General features: G+C 35.8%; 1 protein-coding gene across 1 annotated transcript in view; it reads right to left on the reverse strand.

Moving 5' to 3' along the window:
* LOC107733585 (sodium channel protein type 8 subunit alpha-like) overlaps window positions 1-14,779 on the reverse strand; it is a 32,689-nt gene extending 17,910 nt beyond the window's left edge. Inside the window, exons 1-10 of the mRNA XM_016545262.1 lie at window positions 14,285-14,779; window positions 12,664-12,726; window positions 8,927-9,082; window positions 8,620-8,683; window positions 8,228-8,369; window positions 7,066-7,272; window positions 6,687-6,962; window positions 2,991-3,317; window positions 875-1,007; window positions 454-692 (exon numbers count right to left, since the gene is read on the reverse strand). Of these exons, the coding sequence (XP_016400748.1) occupies window positions 454-692; window positions 875-1,007; window positions 2,991-3,317; window positions 6,687-6,962; window positions 7,066-7,272; window positions 8,228-8,369; window positions 8,620-8,683; window positions 8,927-9,082; window positions 12,664-12,726; window positions 14,285-14,414 (1,737 nt within the window). The 5' untranslated portion in view covers window positions 14,415-14,779. The remainder of the gene's footprint in view (window positions 1-453; window positions 693-874; window positions 1,008-2,990; window positions 3,318-6,686; window positions 6,963-7,065; window positions 7,273-8,227; window positions 8,370-8,619; window positions 8,684-8,926; window positions 9,083-12,663; window positions 12,727-14,284) is intronic.
* Between the last annotated feature and the right edge of the window lie 1,287 nt (window positions 14,780-16,066).

Consider the following 16,066-nt stretch of genomic DNA (forward strand, 5'->3'; position numbering starts at 1 on the left):
ACATATATATATATATATATATATATATAAACATTTGCTGAGAAAAGTCTCAAATAATTATATTCGAAAGCACATTGTCATGGCAAATAAAGGAGTCAGAATATTTGTGTTTTGTATCAACTTAGGAAAAAGTACATTTAGACCTTTCTACCATTAATACCACAGAAACAGAACATTAAAAATAAAATTGCAAAATATACCTCAAATTAAATAAATCCATTAAAAATAATGTGCCACTCATTGTGCATAATTAATTACATTTGATCAGGTTTTCTTTATGCAAGTAAACAGATGTTAGTATAAAGTCCAGAAACATAATTGGTGAAACAAAATTACAGAGATCCTAACAGTTAGAAAGCCATTTCTTTTTTGCAATCAGTTCAGTTGTGCATTGGTAATTTTTATAAAAAAAGAACTAACTATAAAAGAAAATGAAAAAACACACAGTCTTACCAGGTTTCCAACAGAAAGCACCTCCTTAAAGTGTGGTGTCATGGGATAATGCTCCATAGCCATGAAGACTGTGTTCAGCACAATACATATAGTGATAGCTAGGTCTACAAATGGATCCATCACTATGAGGTTCACTATCTCTTTTATCTTTATCCAAAGTGGAAAGCACTCCCATATTAAGAATGTGTTGGCAAATTTATACCAGCAGGGTGGACATTTTCTCTGAGAATCCTCCAGCTCTGTGATGACAAAAATAATAAGGAAAAGAGGAATATGTTGAGGCCTATATTATGAGTAAGAAAATATGTAATATGAATCTATATGGAACTATAAAATGATTTTATTATAACTGATTATATATTATTACTGTTTTACTATGTTTTGGCAACATTAATACAGACAGGCAGATGTTACACAATACCTTCCACCAGCGTGTTGGTGACAACAGTCATTGCACTGTTGGCTCGCTCTTTCCGGCTAAAGGAAGTATTGAGCTGGTCCACTGACACCATAAGAGAACCTGAGTGTTTTCTCTTACCCTCCACCTCTGTGGTCTGTGGACAAGAGTGACATAAGGTGGAGAAAGACAAAAAAACAATCAGAGATGGGATTTTTTTCAAGAAACATTTTAACCCATGCCAACACACATGCACATGCTGACAAAAACACAAGCCCGAATTAACCTGCAACTCATACATAACTTTTATTGTTGCATTTAGACACAGCTGAATTCTCTGATACATTCATATGTAGATTCTCTCTCTCTAAAATACACTGTAAAGTATTGTACCTAAACTCTTTTCAAACTGGCTTTACTCAAATACAATTAGATTTTTGCAAGACAATGGCATTTGGACCTACCATAACAAATTCTCTTACAGACACCCAACTGTAGCAATCTGAAGTCATAACATTCAGTTCAAATAAATGCAGATTTCCATCTTTGACTTCAACTCTTCTAAGCTTTTAAACACTAGATGAAGTATATATATAAATTATATAAATAATTGAAGCCTTAGAGTAGTGGTTCTCAACCAGGAGGACCTCAAGATGACTAAAATTATTTAAAATAAGACAAACAACAAACAAGATAATTCTTATTTTAATTGACCTGATCAACAACTGCTTTTTTTTCCTTTCAAGAACCAGGTCTTGAAAAACCTCCATATATGAGGTAGTCTAATTATAAGTGTGATTTCTAGACCTGGAAAAGTAATGTAATCTAATAAAATCTTATAGCTCTATAGGCGTTTTATGAATATACATTTTTCTAGTTAGGCCAAGCTTTAACAATTTTATCAGGTAGAAACTGAGAGTAAAAATATTTTTAAAAAATCCATATCCTTAATCCATTAAATCACAGTTATTGTTTTCTCACCCTTGTGTAGTTCTAAACCTGTATGCTGTTATTGTTTTTGTTGTTGTTTTTTCTTTTTTGAGTTTGACAGGAGCTGGAGGGTTTTTTTTTTTTTTCATTTTTGGTGATTTATTCATTTAACTCTACATCTGAGATTGTAAATGAAAGACACCTATTTATTTACTGCAGTTACAAGAATATTCATTCATCACTACTAGCGGCTCTAAAGGTTGCCTACTTGTTCTCCAGAGAATATTATCATGCAAGAAGAAAATTCACACATTGCTTAAGGCCCAGTTTTCACTGCCATTAGAAAAGTCTCTTGAATATCAATTAACTTTGTATTGTGGCTGTTGGTCAAGACAATGTTTATCTGTTTATCTTTACTGTTCCTTTCAGTTTCAAAGATCATCTAGATTTTAAAATGCAGTTACTTGGTGACAGTAGCATGTTTAGTTTAGTTTAGTTACAGCATGCTATGAAGTTGGGTGATATCTGGGCACCAAATCATGCTTCCCACACAGGAGGAGAAGGCAAAGAGAGTATAAGGATGGCAATCCACCATGCTAACTAAAATGAGGCAGAATGCTGTTATTGGAAAGGTTAGGATAGGTTTTTCTTGCATCACACTTTTTTGGAGGGAACAGAGTGGTCCTGAAATTCTGAAAATAAATAAATCGAGGTGGAAAATGTATATTATGTAAAATAAATAAATAAAATGATAAATTTGAGATTGTGGTTGACGTGAAGGAATGGGTTAAGTTTGACCTGAAGAATATTATAAGTATCTTATTTAATGTGGCAATGTAATTATTAGGTAAATTAGGTTGAAAGGGGAGGGGTTACAGCATGGGCATTAATGTGTGAAAAGGGACCCCTCGAAAACTCTCCCAGTTTCTTTTTTTGATTGGCCATGCCATTCACAGAGGGAGAGCACTGGCAGGGAGTGGGACTGGTAGGTTTGCTGATCAAGACTTGCATAAAAAAATTAAAATAGAGACAAGAAAGGTAGTTGAGGAGTTGAGAGAAAATAGACAGACTAGAAACTCAGAGACTTAGAAGGACAGAGTCAAAATGGGGTAAACGAAAAGGGAAAGAGAGGACAAATCTGAACTGGAATCATAATCGGCCACTCTTGTCATGCCTATACTCTGAACCTGCCCCCTGTGGACGTCCTTACACTGTCATCTGAAGCTGCCTTATCTATTTTCACCTCAGGCAGTAGCCGGCCAGGCCCAGTCCCGATCAGAGACACCACGCCGTTGCAGTCCACCGTGCTGTTTCTCTTGCAGCCTGGGTGGGGTGCCAGTGGGTTAATGCGTGAGGAACCCTGGCTGTAGCCGCTATAGCTGCTGCGCCTGTACGGGACAAAGAGGGAGCCGCGGCGGTCTTCGCTCTCCTCGACCGTGCTGTGCTCATCGTCTGCAAACTCGTTCTCCGAGCCCTTGAAGCTGAATATACTGCTGCGGCGGGACATGAAGGGTGAGCCAGGGATGCTCAACAGGGACTGTAAAAAAAGAAGGACGGCACACATGAGAACGAGGAATCTTCAGTGAGTGTAAGAAGCGAGTGTGACAAATAAACATTCTAAGTGGTCTGTCGACGACTCCACATACTGTCGACCAAATAGTGACTCCGAAAACTCCAAAACTGCTGACCAAAGACATTAAATGAATCATTTAACAGCTAACTGCAGGTCACTTCTGGTATTCAGAGAGCCATTGTTCTCTATTCTTTCATAAAACAGAACCAAGTAAAATTAAAACAAAAAAAGTGAAATTAAAACAGACCATGTTTCTTGTCTTATGACAAGAATCTTGTCTTATTCCTGATATTTTTATTTATTTGTTTTTATTATGACTATTTATATGAATTCAATAATTCAGCTTATTACAAATAAATGTTTGTCTTTGTAACCTTTTAATTATCTTCATAATCTTCATAATAACTGTAGTGTTGTCATTGTTAACTAAAACTAACACTATTTAAAACTGTTTTTGTTCATTGAAGTAAAGCTGAATGTAAGAGTAAATGCTAAAGAGACTGCTAAATAGCTGTCGGATATCACATATTTAGTTATATTAAATAAAGCTGAAATAAAATGTAAGTATTAGATTAATTGGAAATGTTGCCTTGGCAACTAAGTGAAATAAAATATGTTTTAGTTGAAGTACTGCAATTACTAAAACTGAAATAAAAATTAATTAAAGCTGAACAGAAATTTTAAAAAGCTTATAAAATGACAAAAGCACACAACAAAATAAAAACAAATTTAAAAAATTATAAATACTATAATTTTAATAGTAAACTATTAATACTAAAATAACACTGCTTAATATGATTCAATATAACTAAATATAAAATACATTCTGGTATATTGTAACACCCACACTTTACAATCCAATAAATCATTTATTTCGCTTGGAAACACGTAACATTATGGAAGTTTAGTGTGTTCTCATAAGTACATACGCGCTCTTGCAAAAAGAAGCATTTATCCTACTGCAGAATGCTCCCTTCTGGCTTAAATTCACTTCCCATCTGAAATTCACAGATGATCCAAGAAGCTAGTTGAGACCACTAATACTGTTCTAACTGTTTGCTGAAATTCACTGATAATGCAGAATGCTAGTTGCTAGCGCAGGCGTTTTCTCTGCGCTGCGGTTGAGAGCCTTCTCCCTAATGGAGCGGTTGACCGCTGCAGACTATGTACAGCAGAAAGAGGCCCAAATGTGCTCTCAGCAGGGACTATTTTACTCAGATCACTCACTAAGGAGAAGTGGGCTGATCTGGTAAAGGGTTGAGACCACAGTGCTACAAAGGAAAAATCCTATGGAGATTGCATAGTGTTACTTAAATATCCATAACAGTAAGTGGCTTTCTGTGCTAAATCCAAGGAGAACAAAAAAACTCTACCAGGGGTAAAATGTTGTGTCACACTGTAATAACTAATGTCATGAAACCAGCTTCCAATTAAAGGCAGAGATTGCCTAATAAGGTGCTTTTATCCATTGTTGTGAGGTTGATCTGAGCAGAATTTGCAGGGTGGGGCCCAGGAGTATAACTTCCTGCTTAAGCAGGGCTGTACGTTAACTTTTTTTTCACATAGCACTGGTGCTACAGAGGTTGAAAGTTTTGTAGCACAGGCCAAAAAGTTGTAGCACAAGTATAAAACGTCTGTTATCATGTCTGAAAACAAACACAACACACTATATTACTGCTTTCATCAGATGAAAGATTTATAGCGAGTGGTTAAATAATTCATTGGACCAGTGAAAGTATGGCGCTCCCGTGCCATACTTCACATCTCTACACAACAACATACACAGATCTTAAACAGGTGTTCCTACTGCCCTCAGAATGGCTAAGCATTCTTCTGTAAACCAGAGAAAGGTGACAAAATGAACAGATGACAGAGGGATCCAATTAAATAACTCAAAAGCACCAGGTTTGATGTAGTTTCGAGTTATTTAACTGAGCTTTTAGACATAAAGAGAAATGTACAATCATAAATCCTGCCCAAAGCAAGACAATGAATGAGATGGAAAGAATTACAGCGATAGATAGATGGGCACTGAGCAAGAGCACTTCCTCTTCTTCTGATCTTTGAGTGTAAGGCTGAAGCACTTTGTCTAATCACCCTGTTGATATGGACGATGACTCAGCGGAAAGTGGTAGCGACTGCACAGAGCAGAGAACAGTAGTATCAAGGGCTGGGCTGGGCTCAACTGGGCCATGATAGCAAACACCAGAGGTTATATCGGCTTGCTATTGCAACATAACAGATTGCAAAAGAAGCATGTCAGTATAATCGCAGAGCGCAGTTGTAGAGATTAGCTTTAAATCATTAATGCTAATAATAAAATACTGTCTATCAAACAAACATGCATGGCAAAATTCAATAGGAAACAGAAAACTGTAATTTGCTGACGGCAGGTGGTATTTATGTTTAAGGGGGAGGGGATCTTATTCTAGAGGGTATTTTATTCAACAAAATATGTATAAGCCCCAGTGGAACATGAGTTTTGATATTTCAAAGATGATATTTCTGGTGCATTTTCAAAGAAGGTGCGTCACATATCTATTGACATGTCTAATGAAATAATTAAGGTTTTGTTGTGCATTGAGAATTGTTGTGTAAGTTTAAAGGAAAATGTATATATTTATATTCTATAAATAGTCAAAACATTTTACCACTTTGTTTGTTTGAATTAGCTCATTTTAAATGGCCCTTTGGTGTGACGAATTTATTTTAAAAAATGGGAATATTCCATGGAATACAAATAAGTTTAAGGTCATAAAAGCTGCATGTATAATAATTATTAGAAAAAATTATTAAACTTTTTTTTGTTTGAATTAGTTTATTTTAAATGGTCCTGTGGTGTGACAAATTCATTTTTTTTTAAATATGAATATTCCATGGAATATAAATGAACAAAGTCATAAAAGCTGCATGCATAACAATTATTACAAAATTAGCAAAATGTTGTTTAAAATCATTTTAGATGTAGTACAGCTTGTCTCACCATAGGACATGTCCATTACCCGTATATCTGCTCATAAAAGTCTCATAGCTATCAGACATGGAATAAAAGCCACAAAAAAGGTCTTTAAGTGCTACTTTTATCTTAATAAAGACACAGATAAAATGACAAAAAAATAGGTCAAATGAACAAAAAGAATAATTCAATGATGACAACAATGAACAACACCTCTTATATCGATCTGCTCCTTAACTAATGTCTGAATGAACATAATGATTTCCTCCTTGTGAAATTCATTCAAGCAATCATTGCCTTGCCAGACATATATCATATATAAGATCATGTGGTAAATATGTTTATGTGGGCCTCTGTGGAAATAACCCCACTTTCACCTGGTTCATGATTGAGGCCTTCCGCCCAAGCCTGTTGTCCCTGAAACGGAAGCGGCTCCTCTTGCTGCCGTCATCGGATTCTGACTTTACCACCTTCTCACTGTCACCCTTCTCTTCCTGTTCTTTCCTCAACTTTTTCTTTCTGTTCCGTCGCTCCTTGGCGCTCTTGGAGCTCAGCTTGGACACCTCAGAGGAACTGCGGGACAGATGCCCTCCTCCGTCATCCTCTACTGCATCCTCAGATACTGTACCTGCCGAGGTTGCCATGGCATTGGCCTAGTCATGAGGGACAAAAGGACAAGAAACAGAATGAACATGAGAGCAAAAAAGCGTAGGGAAGTTGACTAATTCAGCTTGTTGTATGCATGTATTTGTGTACCTGTGCCTCCTCCTGTTGTTTCTTCAGCTGTTCCAGCATGGCTTTAAACTCAGCCTCCTTCTGTTCTGCTTCCTCCATAGTGGCCTGGTTTTGTTCTTCATAAGCCATGGCTACCACAGCCAGGATCAGATTCACCAGGTAGAACGATCCCACAAAGATCACCAGTACGAAGAAGATCATGTACGTCTTCCCTGCGGCTCGCAGAGTCTAAGAGAAAGAAGCTCCTATTACTATGTTTGAAACAGCATAATATCATACTACTTTCTTGCAGTATTCAGTATGTTTACTGTATGCAATATCAGGGGCGTATCCAATGCCACCCCCAAAATTTGGTTGGCCAACCTAAGTGCCACCCCAAACTTCTAAACTATGAATTGCCTTTTACCTCCGATTGTGGACAGTGAGTTCAATAAAACCTGACAAAACCACCCTGGTTTAAAAAATGAGGAAGAAATGTCAAGAAATTACAGTTATTCTGTCAACTCTATTAACCTGACTTTGTTTCTAAATAAAATTAAAATTAAATAATAAAAGGGACAGTTCACCCAAAAATGTAAATTCTGTCCAGGGTTATTATAGTTAACTAAAACTAAAACCATAAAATAAAATGTTAACTGAAATAAAATAAAATATAAAAAATAGACATAAAACAAAAAAATGATAAAAATGACAAAAACACAATCAGAAAATATAAAAATAAAATATAAAATGAACAAAAACTATAATAGTATCTCAATGGTATTAAAATATCACTGATTCTGTCATAATTTACTCTCAACTTAAAAGAGGGTTTTTTTTGTTTTTTTTTACACGGGAAGTGTATGGAAGCCAGAATTGTTTGGTTACCAACATTTTTCAAAATATCTTCTTTTGTGTTCCACAGAAGAAAGAAAGTCGAACAGGTTTGGAATGACATGAACTCATGAACTATTTATGGCTTTTTTTCTTTCTTTTTTTTTTACACAAAATGTGATTGAAAAATGCTAAATTATTAGTAATAATAGTTATATTAAATATGCAACATGGTGAGGTGAAATTACAAAAATAACAACAAGAAAATCATCCAAATCATCATAATAAACTAGTAAGATATGGAATAGTGCTGAAACAGGACCAGAAGTAAATCAAAAACAGAGCAAGAGTGAGAGGAATGAATGCACACCAGTTGGTACAGATTCTCCCAGAAGTCTTGTGTCATGAGTCGGAAGAGAGCAAGAAAAGCCCAACCAAAGGAGTCAAAGCTAGTATAGCCATAGTTTGGGTTGCGTCCAGCCTTCATGCAAGTATAGCCCTCTGGACACCGCCTACACAAACACACAAACAAACACACACACACACACACACACTATACTACAAATAACAAATATTTCTGTGCTTTTGTCTAACAGATCATACCTTAACAATAAAAGGTCATTGAAAAGTGCATCAAGTGTGCTATTATTTGGAAATAAATATTTTTACTTTACAATTTAGACTTAAATAAAATTAAATAATTGTTGCTAATTTAGTATTGGGAATATTGTGTGTTTGTCTGTGTATGTTTTCACTCTTCACCCTGAGTCTGAGCTGTTTCCACACAGCAGTGCATCCAGCATGCCTGGCAGAAAGTAGAAGTTTGCTGTGAAAAGAGCAGAGAGAAGATATACTTGTAAAATGTGAAAACCAAGTCAAAAACCACCAAAAAAAAATCTTCTACTCATTTTTAGCATTTTCCAAAATGAAAAGTATGTAAAAACGTATTTGGAAAAACTGTTATATAAAAGCATATCTTAAAAAATATATTAAAAAGCTGAGGACAGCACTGCTTGACGCAACTGTATTAGAAACTACCCTACGAAGTCAAAGCTTTGCCTATACTTACTGTCATTCATGATGTATTCATTGAAGTCAAAGCCTCTGCTCCCATTGGCTAGGTAGGATTCAGTTTGGTTGAATGGCCAGATGACACATTTTTGGCGAAGATTACCCATGAACAACTGTAGACCGATGAGGGCAAATACACTCAGACAGAACACACATCCACAAACACGCAAAGCAATTTCAAGAATGAGAGCACACACACACACACACACACACACACAGAATATTTACAAATATAATACATGTTCTACAGTACACTTTGTTGATACACACACTTTCATGTCATACTTTTATTACTTTGGGGGTCCCACAATAAAAATTTTTGTTTTATGCTGTTTAACTACTACAAAAAGAGATGCATTCACTTTTCCAGCATACACTACCGTTTAAAGGTTTGAACACGGTAAAATGTTTTTAATGTTTTTGAAAGAAGTCTCTTATGCTCACCAAGGCTGTATTTATTTAATCTAAACTATAGTAAAAGCAATAATATTGTGAAATATTATTACAGTTACACTTGATTTTAAGGTGTCCTTGTTTCAGTGTAATTATACATTTAAGTACTTAGTAATATTAATTAACTACATGTACTTACTATATGGTTAGGGTTAGGATTAGGGTTTGGCTTTGGGTTACTTGCATGTAATTATGCATAATTAATTGTTATTATAATCGTAAGTACATGTAACATGTGTAACAAGGACACCTTAAAATAGTGTTACCATTATTACAGTTTGAAAAACTGTTTTCTACTTTAACATATTTTAAATGTAATTTCTTTCTGTAATGACAAGGCTGAATTTTCAGCAGTCATTACTCCAGTCTTCAGTGTCATATGATCCTTCAGAAATCAATCTAATATGCTCAAGAAGCATTTCTTATTATTATCAGTGTTGAAAATGGCTGCTTAATATTTTTGTGGAAACTGATACATAATTTTCAGGAATCTTTGATGAATAGAAGGTTAAAAAGAACAGTGTTTATTTGAAAAAAAAATCTATATATATATATATAACAACATACAAGTCTTTACTGTCACGTTTTATCAATTAAATGCATCCTTGACAAATAAAAGAATTGATGTCTTAAAAAATAATAATAAATAAATAAAAAAATCTTACTGTCCCCAAACTTTTGAACGGTATTGTGTTATGCTAACATACATGAATAAGAAAAAACAATTACTTCAGCATTACATCCATAATCAGATACCTAAGCAACCACACTATAACTTATTTGGTTTCCTTTACTTTCTCACACACACATACCATAAGAAATAATCATGTGGTTTACTTATATAAAACAATGATTTACACTGATCAGGCAGCTTAAAGAGTCTCCCGTCTCAACAGGGCAACTGCACACAATCTGTCTGTATCTCAGTGAATAGATGTATGTGCAGTTTGCTATCAGGTAAACATTTGGATTTATACGTACCACACTGATTTATAATTTAAGTCACTATAATACTATAAATTATACCAGTTCATTATATAACCCGAAAAACAATTGATATGTCAATCCTGTGTAATGTTGTTTGTAATATTAACAACAGCAACAAACACAAGGATCACATTTTATAAAGTCTTGGAGAAGAAAGGAGAATTATACAAAATCTTTTAGGGAAGTCCCTCCTCAATCCCCACTGCAATTTCTGCAAAAATGTTACAAATAATAAATCAGAAACTGACATCAACACGCATGAGCAACTGAATTTTTACTTTTTTCTAGAGAAAATGTGAGTGGTGCTTTCGTGCTTATGTGCTAAATTTTTAAGCACAAATGTGACCCTGGACCACAAAAGCAGTCTTTAGTCGCTGGGATATATTTGTAGCAATAGCCAAAAATACATTGTATGGGTCAAAATTATTGATTTTTCTTTTATGCCAAAAATCATTAGGATATTAAGTAAAGATCATGTTCCATGAAGATATTTTGTAAATTTCCTACTGTAAATATATTAAAACTTAATTTTTGATTAGTAATATGCATTGCTAAGAACTTCATTTGGACAACTTTAAAGGCGATTTTCTCAATATTTTGATTTTTTTGCACCCTCAGATTCCTGATTTTCAAATAGTTGTATCTCTGCCAAATATTGTCCTATCCTAACAAACCATACATCAATGGAAAGCTTATTTGTTCAGCTTTTAGATGATGCACAACCGCTGATAACAGACAGTGAGTCATCTTGAGGTAATTAAATATTTCAAATTAATATTTTGTGTTCTATTATTTACTTATGTGGCAAGTACTGGCATATTAAGCGGGATAATCTGCTGACTCTGTCCCTTATCCTTGCCATGCCCTGCTTTTTTTAACTCCGCGCCCCACATTTTGGGAACCACTGCTTTAGGATGAGGCTATGGGGTATTTTTATTGTTCACCAAACTAAAACCATAAATCTCACTGCTCAGAAAGTAATAGCATACCTCTTTTCAACAAACACATGATCTGATTTATCATTCAAGTCTGTAGCACAATCAGTGTAGGACAGTGTTAACCCTAAATATAAGCAATACAAACAGTAGTGATGCTAGAAAGTACTGCTAATAGGGCAATAACCAGCCATTGAAAAGTAATGTTAACATTTTCATAAGTTTCAATATACGAGTTCCATTGATGTCTATAGGAATTCATCTGAGAGAAAAAGAGAAAGCTTCCAAAATTTGGTGTATATATTCATACATTTATTTCCTTCTTATGTGTGAGAGGGCTTCAAATTAAGCGGTAGCCAATATAATGAACGGGATGCTGTAGATGCTAATGCTAAAAAGATTTCCAAAAAGTGCACATTTACAGTTTTCTAATAAGCACTTTACTAAGGACAGGTTGTGTAGGGACCTTGGAGAGACTCGAGGAGCACTCTTTAAAAGATAAACACACATACAATATTCAACACATATCAGCAAAATGGACACTGCCTGAAGAGAGCGGTGCCATACACAAACAGTATGCAGAGAGCCAGCACAGAGAGAGGAAGAGGAGAGGACAGGCAAGGGGAGGAAGGGCATGCAGGTCATTTAAACGCCAAGGCTGAAGGCAGTAACATCATCATCTTTGCTTTGTCACCATGGTGTCAATATCCGTTTAACCAATCGTTCATGTCCAGAGAATGTGTAACCCTGTCTTCTTATCCCATCTGATCTCTTAGCTGAGAGAATCCAGGTGAATAAAAAAGTCATTCTCTAATCTAAATACTCACATGTGAAGCCTACAACAATGGATATAATGTGACAATTCTGAATGTGAATGTGTTTAATGTAGGTGGGTGTAACTGTGTGCATGTTTCATAAAGTCTGCAAATGAAAACCAGTGAGTTAACTTGGCTATTCATGATTTTTCGTCCCCCTGCTACAATGCATACATACACACAAATCTTCTCAAATCTTCTGATGTCTCTGTTTTACTTTCCACTCCGAGTTCTTTGAAATAAGAATAGGGAGGGAGCTACAAAACAGTAATTTTACCAAAAAAATAAGATAAAAAATTATATAAATCTACATGTGTGTAAAGGATGCAGAAATTCGAGGAAAGCCACTTGTTTAAAAAAAATACAAAAAAATAAAAACAGAATAAAAAGAAAGACAAACTAAAAAAGCAGATGTCTTCAAAAGCATCATGCAGCAAAAACGTGTCAAACTAGGCTTGGCAGTCTCAGTGAGTGCTCTACCTACAAACCTTAGCTTCATGTCACATCACATCAGCTTCTTTTAAACAAATCTGATGAGATGTTCATCAAAAGACAAACTATGCCAGCTTTTTGAACAGTATGAAATGCACATATAAATGTTTCTATGCCTTAAAGATGCCATAAGGTTGAGTTTTATGTTGTCTGCTTAGGATACTGTAACTAAAACTCAACTTAACAAAGAAAAGACATCTGTCCTATGATGCGATAACTCTGAGACTGGACATTTTGAATATAGAACACAGAGCAGCATTCCTTTTTTACAAGTTTTTATTATTCTTTTTAAATATATATATATATGCTAAAAAAAATGCTACAGTAAAAACCTGTTAACTGGTTAACATTAAGTTTCCATACTATATTCGGTGAATGAATGTTGTTAAATTAAATGTTTATTGCATTATTTCAGTATCGTGTGTCACCATGATGGGGTTTAGTGTTTGTGTGAATGACTCTGTGCACCTTCTATATATAAGTATTGCCCTCCTCAGCTCGATCATGTGACTTTCTCATCACCACCAGTTTTTGGTGGTTATCAGTGCATTACAATGGTTCAAAACAGATATTACCGTATTGGCCCGAATATAAGACGACCCTGATTATAAGACGACCCCCCTTTTTCCAGATGTACCTTTTGGAAAAAGGCTTTTTAAAAACCAAATCTTGTTTTTATCCATCTAATAGTAGCCTACCAAAATCTTATTAACAGTAGAAGTTAAATCTTACTGTAGTCTTCAAATCTGGGTACTGTCTTACGTTTTAAAATCACAAAGGGAGTTTGGTCCCATCAGGCTAACGTGACAGTCACGACTCATGCAGCTGTAAGGTTTTCTTTTTCTTTTAATCGCGATCTTTACAACACACATTACATGGCACACTCGTTTTATGCGTATTTGGCGCCACTTATTATTGTGGGTGTATTATTGACATGTCAAAGTCTAGACCCTGAGACCTGCACTCCCGCGGGAGTACCGCGGGACACAACGCAACAGGGTGCGGCGCGGGACAACTCTTGATGGGAGTTAAAACCAACTTAAAGTGGTTTGAAACATGGCACCTGGTTTCCGAACTGGCCATTCACAGGTCCAAGTTCCTTAAATTGATCTGGTCAGCCATATTGGACCAGCAATAAACCCGCTTGACCACCTTTAACCAGCAGGGCCCGTGACCAAGATGGTATACCAACTTAGTCAGGTCCTCACCAGCTGTTAGTCCACCTAAACTAGTAACCATGTTACAAAACACAGCTAGCACATTAAGATGGGTTTTCCAGCAGGGCTAGATGCATATTTCAGGTGTTTCCACTTCTTTTCATCATAATAGCCGACATTTATAACAAGTTGCCATTGACAAATGTAGTTTTTAATAAATAAAGACCTTTAAATCCCAGATTACTGGAAGGGCATGTCATTTTTACATGATTTGACTGCAGACTGCAAAGCCTATCAAAAATGTATCGCTACCATTTTTGATCGTTTGTGTATTAAAACATAAATAGAACATAAATGAAAGTATTCTTCCAGCAGCATCCTCTTGAAAAAGTACAGCAAGTCAAGTGAAAAAAAAAACTAAGAGAAAAATAATAACAGTAGTAGTAATACTGGTAATAATAATAGTTTGCATCGGCGTGGGAAGCAGCTCAGCCTTCGTGTTTAAACGCGTTCTCACCTGGTATGACAGAAATAGTTTTGAGAGCTCGTAGAACCCTGAAGGTTCTCAGGGCTGACACATTCCCGAGGTCCACAAACTCTGTTACATATCTGCAACAAGGGAGGATCACACACAGAACAAACACCATGACACAACACACACACAACACCACAACACGTACGGCACACCACTACCACCAGCACCACCACTGAACTGGGAGGAAGACATCACGCAAAGCCTGTCTAACGGGAGAAGAGAGAGAAACGAACGGAGGAGGAAGGAAGAGACAGGAGCGTGAAAAGAGAGACAGCGAGCGGCGCCCTCTGTTGGCCCTGATGGATGCTGGACTTACCTGGGATCACAGCAACAGTTTTCAAAGCCCTCAGCACCCTGAATGTGCGCAGAGCTGACACATTGCCTAGGTTTACAAACTCTGTAATATACCTGCAGAATGGATCGCAACATAGTTACCAGAGAGAGAGAGAGGAGAGTGAGAGAATGGAAAGGAGAAGAGATACAGGATGAAAAAGCAGTGAGGGAAGATGGTTCACAAGAAAAATTAAGAGATGTAAAAATATATGCATCCCATTAAAACAATGTTCCAGGATCCATGTTTCACAGCATTACTGTAATTTTAAGAAGTTTAAGACTGGTAAAAAAAAAAAACATTCACATTTTTGTTGAACTCACAATTGCAGGTGGATAAGCACAGCGTTATGAGCATTCCCTTAGAAACCATTTATTTCTCAAGTCGAGGATGTGAACAGCTCCAATTACAATCTTAAGAGTTGCTATCTCGTAATTACAGTAATTCTAACATGATGTGATCCCAGCATAAGAATTTAAATCTTGTGGCACTTATTCCAGTATAATGCCTTGCCTCATAGTCTTCTAATAGTATTAGTGTATACACTGTTTTCCTTTGATTTTACAATCTAAAGTTGAAATTATTTACTATGGTAACTGACTGCATGTCACAGATACTGTCCATAGCGATTCACTTCTATTGAACCCTTAACATTTTTAAAATGTCAGCAAGTAAACGCAATCAAATATGAACAGATTCTCACTATGTCATATACTGCAGAATTCACAGCATACATTTTATTCCTGGAAAATCAAACACATTTTCTCCCAACTTGCTCATTCCAAAGGGAAAGAACTGTTGTTGTTGTTTTTTTTGTAGTTTTGTCATTATTTCACCATATTCTCAATTTGAACATTTTACTTTTTAGGGGCAAGGATTGTCTTATGTAAGAAGAAAATGGCTGCCCTCCAGAGAACTGGACGAATGCAGATATGGAGAGAAAAGGAGTGATGGACAGATTAATTAAAGTTTAGAAAGAAAGAGTTATGATATATTATGTACACAGACATATACAGAAGTATAGGCACAAACATTGTCATTTTTGAGCATTGAACTCCCATCCACCACCTATGAGAGGCAGGACATTAGAGCCTCGGTCTCTCTTACGTTCACCCACACACACTTTTTTGTGCAAGCATGACATCAAGGCTCAAAAGTCATCCTATGACCTAAATAAAGGTCATGGTGTTGATTTATCACTGAATTTCAGACTGTCCATGCATCTTAATGACCAAAGAAACAAGTAAACAATTTACTAGAATAAATAATTTGCATGTTCAAAGCTTTCAGGCTTTAAAGGGTTAGTTCACCCCAAAATGAAAATTCTGTCATTAATTACTTACCCTCATGTCGTTCCAAACCTGCAAGACCTTCGTTCTTCTTCAGAACACAAATTAAGATATTTTTGATGGAATCTGAGAGCTCCATGACCC

This window comes from Sinocyclocheilus rhinocerous, unplaced genomic scaffold (genome assembly GCF_001515625.1).
Source record: "Sinocyclocheilus rhinocerous isolate Xijiao unplaced genomic scaffold, SAMN03320098_v1.1 scaffold4023, whole genome shotgun sequence".
Lineage (NCBI taxonomy): Eukaryota > Metazoa > Chordata > Actinopteri > Cypriniformes > Cyprinidae > Sinocyclocheilus > Sinocyclocheilus rhinocerous.